Source organism: Varanus komodoensis, unplaced genomic scaffold (assembly GCF_004798865.1).
Source record: "Varanus komodoensis strain SLA01 unplaced genomic scaffold, ASM479886v1 scaffold9, whole genome shotgun sequence".
NCBI lineage: Eukaryota > Metazoa > Chordata > Lepidosauria > Squamata > Varanidae > Varanus > Varanus komodoensis.
The window spans coordinates 6,916,509-6,930,051 of NW_025336598.1; the positions used below are offsets into that span (position 1 = coordinate 6,916,509).

The 13,543-nt window shown below is 41.9% G+C and overlaps 1 protein-coding gene across 1 annotated transcript in view; it reads right to left on the bottom strand.

Moving 5' to 3' along the window:
* CPZ (carboxypeptidase Z) overlaps positions 1–13,543 on the bottom strand; it is a 53,979-nt gene that overhangs the window by 35,760 nt on the left and 4,676 nt on the right. Inside the window, exons 3-4 of the mRNA XM_044417944.1 lie at positions 7,568–7,597; positions 2,452–2,826 (exon numbers count right to left, since the gene is read on the bottom strand). Of these exons, the coding sequence (XP_044273879.1) occupies positions 2,452–2,826; positions 7,568–7,597 (405 nt within the window). The remainder of the gene's footprint in view (positions 1–2,451; positions 2,827–7,567; positions 7,598–13,543) is intronic.

The following is a 13,543-nucleotide window of genomic DNA, read 5'->3' on the forward strand; positions in this document are numbered from 1 at the left end:
GCCTCTGAGCACCGGATGTAAGTGTACTTCTTCACCACCATGTGGACCTTTTCCATGATACCCAGGGTTTTGTGGCTTGGAAAGATAGCAGGGTGAGGCAGGAGATACCTGCCACTGGCACCACACTTCTTGGGGTGGTACTGCTAACAAGTCCAGGGACTTCAAAACAGCAGCCACTCACACCATGCACACCTCTCTCTTTGTGACCATAGTAATAAGATCTCTGCCATGCTAAGGCAGTTCTCATCATCTGTGCCAAGGCTGAAACAAACCACAGCAGCAAAGGCATTTTCTTCCAGATCAATTTCCCTGCTAATTCTCATATACCTGGTGGCCTTGCAATCCTTATGGATCATTCTAAGAAAATATGTGTGGTCACTGCATGTTTAAGAATCAAAGCTTGAGTCCATTATCCTTTATGTTTAATTTATCATTAAAACCACCATTCAGTGAGTGGACAGCTGAGGGCTGAAAGAATCCAAGATTTCACTGGAACTCTGCTCCAGTGCTGGAGCTACCCTGAACCCCCAGATGCCTGCCAAGGCCGCCTGCTCCTTCCAATGGTATGTACTCCTTGTTTGTTTGTTTGTTTTACTACCTGCAGTTGGAAAGTGAAGCACTAATCTGAAGTCTTTCCACTTTCTTTCTTCCTTTACTCCCATGATGGAACTGAGGCATTCTTCAGGGAGAGAGGGAACAGGCCAAGGCAGCAGGAAGCTGGTGTCTTCCTTTCCAGCAAGCCCAGCCAAATCTTGGTATTTGTTTGTTTTTAAAGGAAAGCCAAGAGACCCTGGTGCTCCGTGGACTAATGGGTGGGACGTTTTGCCTATGCACTGTTTTTGGGCAATACAAGCATCGTTTTGTCTCTGTGTTAATTTTTAGGGGCGGTTTTGCCTGTGTGTTTCTTTCTGGTGGGAGTATTTTTACCTCTGTTCATTTTTGGGGGGGGGAGGAGATGTTTCTCTGAGTATCTCTTTTCTTCTGTGAAACTGGCATTTTGTTGTGCTATTATATTGGCACCACTGATATATGTGATTAACCAAGGAAGGCTTGGGTGCAGCCTGATGCTATTTTTGGTGTGGGGGCACATGCATGGGCTGGTATTTGGAGAACAGACTTAACCTCTGCCTTACACTTTCTTTAAGCCCTTTGTCACTGGGTAAATACAACCTCACCATGGCAACCATTTTATTTATCTATTTCTTATATTTTGCCTTTTTTCCTTCCAAGGGATACCAAGGCAGCCTTCATAATTCTCCTCCTCCTCCTCTCAGTCTTATTCTCACAACAACAACCCTGTGAGGTTGGGCTGAGTTTCTGTGACTGGCCCAAAGTCACCCAGTGAGCTTCACGGCTGACCTTCAGTCCCACTCTTAAGCACTACACCATGCTGGATCTCATTTCTCATAGTCACATTTCTGACTAGGAGTTCCCTTTGGAAACCATGTGATGCTGCCCATAACAGCTTCCCAAATTTTCAAATTTGCCCACAGACCCAAACATTTTTGAGAACCCCTATAGAAGCACACCTTTCTTTGAGACGGGCTTCCACTGGTAGTGAAGAAATCCAGTTAGGCATATACTAGCAGTTTTTCTCTAATAGGTTCAAGAAACTAATGGTACAATTCTATGCATGTTTTTGCAGAAAAAAGAAGAGGTTAAAGAGGTTAGCAAATGGGCAATAATAAGCTATGCAAACTGAAACTAAAGCAACATAATTTTGCACCGAAAAATCGATACATGTTCATCTGTTCTCATTATTCCAGAACATGAGAACAGCTATATAAAGGCTACAGACAGATTGCCTCATGCTTTTCTATAAAAAAGAAGAAAACACTATGGTTTTTTCAAGTTATTAACTTTTTGCAGGATGCCACAAAAATTAGAGTGAAAGAGAGGCAATACTTCTTTCTCCTTTGCATTTTTCATCTGCCTAACTTGCTGTATAAAAATACAATCAGTGCCTTACTTGTTTAATAAGTAAATGAGTGACAAAGATGCTGTCTGTTTCTCTTTTTGGACACTTGCTTCTTTGGGGGGTATAGCATTGAACTAATCTAACTGGGTGCCAGGATTCCAGCTTTTGTTCCCTGCTGAATACTAAATCCTTTAACACTTGTGTGACTGTTTTATATGAACCTGAGCTGATGTCAATTCAAGTTGATTGTGTACAAACTAAACCAGTAATATGGATAGTTTGCTTGTATGCAGTTGCCTGTATCACCTGATTAGATGACTGATCCCTCACTGCCCCCTTTAAAAGACTAGCTCTCTGGCAAAACTGCTTATCATTATGCTGTGATTCCACTTCAGTTAGCCCCAGCTTTCACCCACTACTATTTCAGCAACCCTATCAAAGTAATTGATTCAGCTGCCATCTGGTCCAGATCACTTGTATGTCTGGACTTTGTTGATTGTATCAAATGATGTAGACATAGCTTTGATTCTTACCTCTCAACTTTGCTAATGGATCAAAGCATCCTTCTACTTCATCCACAAAAAAGCGATCACAGTCTAAGAAGTAGGGCCAAGCCATGTCAATTGCATCAAAGGCTGGCAGACAATTTTTTCTCAGGGTTTCACAGACATTACGACAAGGCTTAACGATTTTGCCCTCTTCACACCTTGGAGCCATGATGGAGCAGCTCAGAAGCCTCAGATCAGGATTGCATTCTCCCTGTAGCAAGTTATGGAGCACACCCATCAAGATATACTCAGAGCTGTATTCGATCACCTCCCTGGACTTCTGATACAGCAGATTAGGGTAAATTGTTTTTGAATAAGACACATCATTACAGGAACTCAAGTTGATGTCCACACATTTTGCTATGAGAGAGTAGAAGATAAGTACATGAATATTTCCTATTCCATAACTGATGTAAAATAATTATCTGGTAGTAAACAACAGGTAAAATTGGTACTTGAATAGAATACAGCCATTAGTATTTTGTCTAGAAACACAATCACTTTTCTTTATTCTACCAAGAAAAATATTCTCATTGCAGCCTACAATCAAAATGAAGTAAAACCTTGATTAAAACAATAGTAAAACAAATAGATTAAAAACACAAATGAGAACACAACAGTAGCAGAATAAAAACAGCAGGCAACCGAGAAACACATGCTTACACACCAAAGGCCTGCTTGAATAGAATGTCTTTGTTTGCCACTGGAATGGTAGCAGAGAGAAACCAACTTAGCCTCCATCAGCAGGGAGTTCCACAGCCTGGGAGCTGCCTCCAAGGCCTCCTTCACATTACCACTGAATGACTCTGTGAAAACAGCAGTGCCAAAAAAGGGAGTCCCATGAAGATCTTAAAACCTGCTGTGCACATTTGTATGGCAGAAGGCATTCTTTCAGGTAGCCTGGTCCCAAGCCACATACAATTCTATAGGTCATAACCAGCACTTTGAATTGGGTCTCAAACCAGATTTGTCTGTGTTCTTCATAGCAAGAACTCAATACATAAAAGAATGCTGTAAGCATAGAACTGTGTCTCTGCTAGATATAGGAATCTTCTGAATTTGTGTAGTATCTGCCAAAAGGCAGTTATTTTGTCTGAAGTTTTCCACAAGAGTGACCGCTCCTTCCCTCTCCTCAAGAAAACCAGGAAAGGGAAGATCAGCCTGACTCTACCAGCCAACAGCTTGCTGGAGTTTGTTTCTCCCATAGTTAATTGCCCTGCATAGAGGTATTTATAAAAGGAGAATGCTCCATACAGCCACTACTATTTCTGGTTCTAGTAAGGATCAAAACAAGTACACAGGAATGTAAATAAGGGTAAGAAGCTTTCTTTGCCAGAGTGTTCTGAAATAATCTCTCTGCATTCCAAAAAAAATTATTTTGCTTGCAGGAAAGCTGCTCCACCATTTTCAGTTGTAACCCAATTCTGGTTGGAGAAAGAAATATACCCTCCAGCAATGTGAATATCTACAGATAATTCCAGTTAATCACTGTCCCAGGAAATGCCCATATTTTGCCTGTCTTTGATCCAGACAAGTACAGTGCATTAAGCTCACATCAGGTTGCTTTAGTGGCACACATGTCTGCTTAAATTTCAGCATGTGCAGTCCTACCCATAGACCCAGGCAGTGCCATTGGGAGAGGGGGAATGCGGGCTTCACTGGGTGTGTTGGGTATGCCACAATACTGTGAGTCAGGGACATGGGCACATCATCATGACTTCACAGACTCCCACCATGTGCGGCTGGCATGTGGGTCACGGCTGCCCCAGCCCCTGATTTGTGGACTGGAGGGCTATTTCCAGAGCAACTGTGGAAATCTGTCATTTTAATATAATTTTTGTATTTTCTACTTGTGTGTTTTCAGCCTGTTTTCCTAGACTACATGGAAATGAATAAGGAATTTGTCCCAGCAGCATAGCAGTGGGATAAGCCAAGTCCTGGCATGATATGATTGTAGGGTAGCTCTGCTAGCAAGGAGAGTATAATAATAGTTTTTATTCTCTTTTGAACATATGGCATGTTCCTGAACCAACTTCTCTTTCTGCCTCATATTCATTTTTAAGAATATCAATGAATTTTTGCCCTCATGGTTTAGACGTTGTGGCCATCAACACTTGGTTCTACAATAGCCGGATATTAATTTTTAGGGAACTGATCAGTAATAAGACAAAGCTATTGTATTGTTCAAGGATAGGCTAGACATGCGACATGGAGCTGGGGGTCAGACTGGATGGCCCAAGAGATCCCTTCTGAATCACTCTGTTTCTATGTTTCTGTTCAATAAGGGGTGATATATAAGTTTTGTCAGCTCAGTGCCTGTATACTTATTAAAAGTATAACTGGGTATCCCATGTAAATATGAGTAGTCACAGAATCATAGCAAGAAGGCCATTGGGTCCAACCAGCTGCTGTTGCAAGTCACCAATTTACACGATCCGACTCAGATGACTGTCCAGTTTCACCTTGAATGTCTCTAGTGTGGGAGAGCCCACCACCTCTCTAGGCAGCTGGTTCCACTGTCGTATTGCTCTGACAGTGAGGAAGCATTTCCTGATATCTAGCCTGAGTCTGGGTTGTCACAACTTGAACTGATTACTTCATGCCCTACACTTTGGTATCAATGAGAAGAGATCTTGACCTTCCTCTTTGTGACAGCCTTTGAAGTACTAATAGAGGGAAATCATGTCTCCCTTCAGTCTTCTCTTCTCAAGGCTGAACATGCCCAGTTCTCTCAGTCTCTTCTAATAGGGCAATATTTCTAATCCCTGGATCATTTTTGTTGGCCAGAAAATCTTGGTCCCCAGAACTTGACATAGTATTCCAGATAAGGTCTGACAAGTGAGGAGTACAGGGGAATCCTACTTTTCATGAGTTGGAAGGAATACATCTATTAATGCATCCCAAAATAGCATTTGCCCTTTTTGCAGCTGCATCACATTGCTGACTCCTATTTATTTTATTATTTATTTTATTTATTAAAACATTTTTATGCCACCCCATTCGCCGAAGCCTCGGGGCGGCTTACAACAAAAGGCCTGTTGGTTAGCCTGTTGGTTCCCATTTACTGTGAGATCTTGTTGAGCAATGTACAGTGGTACCTCAGTTCACAAACTGAACCCATTCCATGATTCGGGTCATGACCCAAATTGGTTGCAAACCAAGTCAAACTTGCCCATAAGGTTCTATGTAAATAAGGTTAATCCGTTCTTTACCATAACTTTATGCTATACATAAAGGACAGTATATAAAAGTTTTAAATAAATAAATAAATAAATAAATAAATATGTAATTTTTTTAAACCACAAAAATACAGTATGAGCCACGTCCCTGGACTGCAGGCCAAGTTGCGGCCTCCTCACCAAGCCCGGGGGCAGACGGGCCGAGGCGGAAAAGGAGCGGGGCTGCAACTTCCGTGCCTCTGCCATGGCCATCTCAGGGCAAGCCTCTTCCCCCACTGAGTGGTTGCCATGCTTCTTCCGCCCCACTTGGCCAGCCACAGCCCCATCCCTTGCCTCCCCTTGCCTCTGCCCACGGAAAGCAGCCTTTACTTTCTCGCAGCCCTCTCCTGGCTGGCAGAGCATTCCCACGCCACCTCCTGGCCTCAGGCTCCTGCTCCCCCTCCCGAAGCCTGCAAGGGGACCTTACTCCGGTTCAGAAGCTGTGAGGAACCAAGAAGGCCTCGACAGAGGTGAGTGCACCCTCATGCCGTCCCCTCGTGGTGGGTGGGGAGAAGGTTACTGTTTGGAGTGTTTGTGAAGGGAAGATGGTTGCGATCCCAATCATGTTCATGCGGGGACGTGGCTGCAATCATGGTCATCACCCAAGGGAGTTCATGAATGGAGGCAAAATTTTTCCAAAAACTTTGTTTGTGAACCAATTTGGTCATGAACTGAGGCATTCATGACCCGAGGTACCACTGTATTCCCCATCTTGTATTGATGCATTTGGTTTCTTTTTCCTAGGTGGAGAACTTGGTGCTTGTCCCTGTTGAATCTCATCCTGCTGCTTTCAGCCCAATGTTCAAGTTTATCAAGATCACCCTGGATCTTCATTCTGTCTTCTAGGGTGATTGCTATTCCACCCAGATTTGATTATCTTTCCTTGTACTTCCTTATCTAAATCATTAATAAAGATGTTGAAGAACACTGGGCCTAAGACTCAACACTGCACTAGTTATCTCCCTCCAGTTTGAGCAGGTGCCATTGATAAGCACTCATGTCTGATCTAGCAGGCAATTTTGGATCCACTTAATAGTTTTTTCTATCTAGTCTACTTCTTACTAATTTGCTGTGGGGCTTTGCTTAAAGTCGAGGTAGATTATGCCCACAGTGTTCCCTCTGTCCATTTGGGAGTTTACCCAGTCTAAATATGAGATTAAATTAGTCTGATAGGATATATTTTTGATAAATCAATGTTGGCTTCTATTAATCACTGCATTTTCTTTGAGGTGCTTGCAGTTTGATTTTTTAATAACTTGCTCTAGAACGTTCCAGGGACTGATGCCAGACTAACTGATCTGTAGTTCCCAGGTTCATCTTTTTTCCCTTTTTTAAAGATGGGGACAATGTTAGCCCTTCACCAGTCATCCAGCACTTTTTGATTTCCCACATTTATTGAAGATAATAGCCAGCGGTTCTGAGAGTTCCTCTGTTGCCTCTTTTATGACTCTGAGATAGAGTTCATTGGGCCCTGGAGATTTGAATGTGTTTATTGAACATGTAGTGACATTTACTCTGTGTGAAATACAACCGTATCTAAGCAGATGAGGAAATCACAGCTTTGGACAGAAGATGAAAATAGTCCCTAGGATAACCACTTAGTTATGAGGAATTTTAGGGTGATTTCAGATGGATGGCACTAGCACTACTAAGCAACAGACATCTGCACCTATTCGGTCTTCCCCTCCGTAACATTTATTCTGGGGCAAGAAAAAGTGCAGAACAAGGTGCAAGAAAACCCAGGAACATTACAAACAGAAGAAACTGACATCTGAACCCCTCCCCCCAATCTGTGAATGATGTAGGGCAATTGCACAATTGATGCCTTCATTTGGAAGCATGCCTAGGCTTAAGTTCAGGAAAGAAAAACATGCATACTTTACCTTTATTTTCTGCTTGTGTTTGACACTGAACTGAAAATAAAAAAATAGATTGTCATGAAGCATGTGAACAAGTAGTTGCTGCAAACTGTAGCATATTACATACAGTTTCAAACATTTAAACTATTTAATTGTAGACTCCCCTTTCAAAGGAAGCCCATCTCAGTCCTCTTCCCATCATGACATCTGCTATATGTGTGTTTTTTTGTTTACTTACAGTGGAATATTTGACTTGAGAACAGGGTACCTGAAGGAGCGTCTCCTTCCTTATATGCCCTCATGCCCCTTAAGATCTATGGGAGAGGCCCTGCTCTGGGAACCCTCTCTGAAGGAGGTAAAGAGGGTGTCTACTCGGAGTGGGGCCTTCTCTGTGGTGGCGCCCACACTGTGGAATGCGCTCCCCAGAGAGGTTTGCCTGGCACTGAGTTTATATTCTTTTCGGTGCCAGGTGAAAACCTTTCTATTTGAACATTGTTTTAGAATTAGTGATTTTAGAAGCTAGCAGTTGCTTTTTAATTTTATCTGGTTGAATTTTTCTTACTATTTATTATTCCTATTTATTGTTTATATACTGATATTTTATTGTTGTTTTAATGTTGTAAGCTGTCCTGAGACATTGTTGTAAAGGACGGCATATAAATGTTTTAAATAAATAAATATTTACCATACTAGCCAGCTTCAAATCTCAACTGAATAAAAAAATCACCAGCTAGTATTAGGTCACTGTCCCTTTAAACCACTCTTCCCCCAGCCTCAGCACACATCTGCACATGCACTCCCTGCCTGGGAATAACATCACTGGCCTAACCAACAGAGCTTTTGATGGGATTGCTAAGATATTGTATGAAAAGTACTATGACTAGCTGAAATAAGCTATATAAATGTATTGATATTGTTCTTTATTGTGTTTATGTAAACTGGCAACACTAAAATGGAATAACAAGGCTTAAAATGGAATAACATGTTTCTGTATAATCCAGAAACATCTCACCATATTCCAAAAGATGAGAGGGATCAATACAAGAAAAGTGACCATTCCCCATCTCACTCAGCAGGTTCTGCACTTCAGGTCAACACACCATGTTAAATTCCCATGAAGGGCTGCCCTGAAGCACCAGGCAGCTGCAATTCGCCCAGCAGGCTATCAGCCTCATCAGGCTTCTCTCCCTCTTTCCTGCTCTTCCCTCCAGGTGGTATCCAGGGGGCAGTGCAGGGCAAATGAGGCCCAAGTGTTTGACAGCCTTTCTGTGACTATCAAGCAGGCTCTGCTGCAGAAGCAGGGCCCATGCTCTGAAATGCAGCAGAAAGGGTGGGGAGCTGATCAGGTGCCCTCGCCTCCTCCCCCAGAGACCTCTGGAGCAGGAGCAGGCTTGCCTGGCCCACCCTCCAGCACAAGGGGTGGGCAATCAGCTGAGCAGTGTGTGGAAAGGAGCAGCACCACTCAGCCAGTTCCCCTGCTCCTGCATGAGAGGATGCACTCTTGTGCAAGTGGGGGTGAGCAAGCAGCTGCTTTTCTAGGCAGCATGGCTCAGCCGATTCCCCCACTCCACCAGAGAGGCTTTCTCTTGAGCACGAGCAGGGCAGCGGGGGCTCGGAGAGGGCCATCCCTTCTCCATACATCCTGCTTACCTCAAGCACCCCCTGCTCCTTCTGCAGGAGAAAAAGCTGCTCAAGCAGGAGCAGGGAAGGGGAAGCCTGGGCCAGGCATCCACGCTGGTGATGGGGGTGGAGGAATCAGCTCGGTGCCTCCTGCACCAAAAGATGATCACTGGGACAGAAGGTAGAAGGAGCAGGGACATCTCTGACAGCTTCACCAAAGTGGGGCGCCTGTGGGCCACACTCTCTTGGCAAAAGTAGCAACCACAGCCTTTGCCAAGCAGCTTTCTTGTCCTGGGGTTTCTGCCATGGTGGGTTGCATTGTCAGGGTTTGGATGACACAATGTGCAATTGTGCTAGAGAGAAATCCTAGAGCAGGCCGTTGTGCTCTCCATGGTTAATAGAGCTTCCGCTATCAGTCAGTATAGAAATGAATGAAAGAAAGAAATAAAGCTGCAGTGGTCAATCAGCATGACTAGATTTGGGCAGCTTGACAAGCAGCTGGTTTTTAAAAAGTAATTGCTGGTTGCTTGTCATGTTGTGCAGACACTGACAATATAAACACAAGTGTGCTTTATTCCTCTTTATATTCCATTTTCCAGTCTAGTTTTACATCAAGTCAGAGGATCTAAACAAAAAACCCTAATACTCCTAGCCCAGTGTGTCTAGTAGTGCATTCACAAACTTTATCCCAGGCTTACCCCTTGCCTTACTGGATAGTGTTATACCTTATTAAGAGTGCAATTGTGTACATCTGTAGACAGGAAGTCACAAAGATGAGTAGGGAAACTTCGGAGATATGGGGCTTTCTTTCGGTCAAAAGTTGCATAGAATTGTGCCCTTAATTCCTACAATGGAATCTTTCCTGAGCAACAGGCAGAAGAAAAACTGAGGGGAAATAGCATTGGTGAATCTGAGGAAGAGATGGATGCAACTGTTGGAGAGATATTAAAGAAGCAGAAAGAAAAAGAAGCTGTTGGAGAGATATCAGAGAAGCAGAAGCAGGAAATAAGGCAGGCCACTTGGAATGCAGTAAGTTTAGCTGAACAGCAGACAACATGGCTATTGATTTTGCAATTTTTTTATGTTGTTGTAAACTACCTTGAGTACTGTAGGAGCAACAGAAGCACAGGATATAAATCTTTGTAATAAGTAAGTAAATAAATAAATAAATGGACACCTGGGACCTGCTGCAGAATAGAATATCTATAGCTATTAAGTGCCAGATATTTTCTGCATGTTCAAGTCCAAAACACTTTGCAAAAAGTTTAAGAGGTAGCCATAAACGTTACAAACCAGTAAGTGCTTGTCTCCAGCATCCCCTCTTAGTTCACTAGCTTTGGCCTTTTCTCAGCCTTCAGCTTGGAGACTTGCTCTTTCCCAATGTAACTGAGAAGATGGGATCCAAAATGTTCCATTTCTAAACTTCTGTCAGTGAAATCCTATATGCATACTCAGAAATAAGACTCATTGAGAAAGAAAGGTATTTAAGCTTCGGCAAATGGGGCGGCATAAAAATGTTTTAATAAAATAAATAAATAAAAATAAATTTATTTCCAGGAACCTGAATATAGGTTTTTGATTATGGACATAATCCTATACAAATTCAGATAGTAAAAAGGCCTGAACAGCTGTGATTTCAGTACATTTAGATCTTCATGGCCTGCTATTGGAACAGCCAGCTCAAGAGGGTAGTCAGCAAAGAAACTGAACTGCTTTTGTAAGTTAACATACAGTATGAAAGGTTCAATATTTTGCTAACAGTGTAAGTTACAGTCACTTTCAGTCACTGAGAGGCACCACAGCAGCAGGGAGAATTCAACTTTGCCAACAGATTCTCAGGATCTCAGTGTTACACCTTGAAGTATAGAATGAACACACAGTAGGCAGAGAAACCTGACTGGTGTGTAAGCATTCAGAGGAGCAAGATAATATTTTTTTAACATAAATGCATTTGTTTAATTGGTTGAATCTAAGAATATGCTATAAGCATAGAACTTCCAAATCAGGCATATGTACAACATAGCAACACTGAATTTCCTTTCAGTGGAAAAATGGGTGGAGGGGGTGAAATATCAAAGGGGAAGAGAGAAAACTCAGACTTTCTCCTTTTGAAATTCTTACTCTGGCACTTTGTGGTTTTCTGCCTTAAGTACAATGTTTTGGCTATACTGGCCTATGCCACATGCCTTCTTATTGGAAATGAGGCTAACATAATTTTATGAAATTCATGTATGTCATATTTACAAGACTTCAGCTGGAAAACTAAGTTGGTTAGCAGTCTGTCTCCCTAGCTGGTTAATAGTTTGTCCCACTTACATTCTACTATCCATCACTAAATCAGTATAGGCATAATGTTTGGTCAACTAGTTATAGGGCCATGTTTATTCTTGAGATGTTTCTTTGAGACATGGGTAAGGGTGCAATACTAACTCACCAGTATGTAATAATCATTAACCAAAGGGTACCGTAGCTCTTGAGAATTTCCAGAAAGCCTCCTGAAATATTTAGAATTACTAGTAAATGTCAACTTTTTTACTTTGACCAGTTAAAGTTATCCATACTTCCACATGTCTACTTTCCTACTTTAATTTTCTTCTACATGATAGCATGCTGCGGAATAAAAAGTTCCACAGATATCACATATGACAGGAACAGTTTGTGTTCTCTTTTTCTTTCTTTTTTGAGCATTCAGGTTACATTGAAGTTGGGGCATGATAATGTGCTGTACTTGGGGTTGCTTTTGCAGAGTCCAGAAAGTCCAGCTGGTGTAGAGTACTGCTTTACAGCTTTTGACTAGAGCCATTCTATTCTATTCTATTCTATTCTATTAAGGGCACATGGTTCCTTTGTGTACTGGCTATCAATCTTAGCTCAGTTCAATAATCTTTTCTTTGAAGCCCTAAATGGTTTCAGACTAGGTTATTTGAAGGACCAGTTTCTCTCATATGAATTTGTCCATTCTCTAAGTTCATTGAGAATCGTTTTGTTTGTCATGCTAATATCAAAGCCCTGATTAGTGTTAGTTTGGGATAAGGCCTTCTGTCATTGCTCTGGGAAATTTATCCCATTTGGCCCTTTCCAAATGACATTCCATTCCAATTTGAAGACCTTATAGCTCCAGAAGGCCTCCATCTTAGTGGATATATTTCAGACTCTGTTCTCTTCTTCCTCCTATATATTTATCTAAATTCTTTTTTCTTTTTTAATTTGATTATTCATGTAATTTCTTTGTTTATTTATCAGTTGTGAGCTACCTGAGTCCCTCAAATCAAGGCAGAAAGGCAGGATAAAACTATAACAAACAATAATAAAATGCAATAAAACTCAAATATGCAAAATCCATTATCAACACTCTGAAATTCCTCTTGCTTGCAAGAAGCCAACTGGAGTGGAACCCAAGTCTTAAAAGAACTATAAAAATGGAAGGGAACTGAGGAAATCTGCACATCCATTCCGTACCTTTCTGTATTGATGTTGGATAAAAGCAGGAATATTATGAAGCCCTGTGGAACTCTTGATGTAGGTCTTGGAAATTGCCAGAAAAGGAAAGGATGGAACCAAGCTAATAATATGTGCACGACTCTTACCAAGTCTTGCATTTGATCCAAGAGAACATAGTGATTCATTATACAGCAGCTGCATTGAGAGGCCTTTACAGATAAGTGCTGGTATAGAAATTTAACTTAATAATAATATGAAAGTTCCTGCAGGATCCTGGGGTAGGTCCACATTCAATCTTTAGGCTTAGGTTTGCAGATGCGGGGTGGGGGGGGGGGGGGATGTTTTTTCCAGTTTAAGAACAGCTTTCCTTGTGACAAGCCTTCTGGTCTCTGCCCAGTGGTAAGCAGGCCACCTCACTCCTAGACACTAACTTTTTGCATACACATCACATGAATATTTGTTCCCCAATTTCTTCTTACTCTAGGCACAAATAAAATAGACTTGATACCCTGAGCTGCTCTGAAACCAGACTGGAAAAAATAAAATGCTGTTTTGTTTCCTTAGAGAGAAAAACACCTACTGTCTAAAGAGAATATAATGTCTCTTCTTCCCACAGGATATAATTCCATCCAGTAACAGAAGGAGCAATTATGTCATTTAGGAAGGGTGGATGTCAGTGTTCATTGATCTGTCTTTGTCAGTGAATGCACAACTGGCCTCCGTGGCCCAAGTAACCTTTTAGCATCTTAGGCTGGTGCATCAGCTTCAAGCCTATTTTTACAGGAATGACCATTCTTCAGTTACCCACAACCTTGCAACTTCTGTGAACTACGGCAATGCAATGATTGTGGGACTGCCTTTGAGAACAGTCTCAAAAATACTGCTAGTTCAGAGCATTGGCTAACTGGAACTGGACAATCTTACCAGCAGCAAGGACCA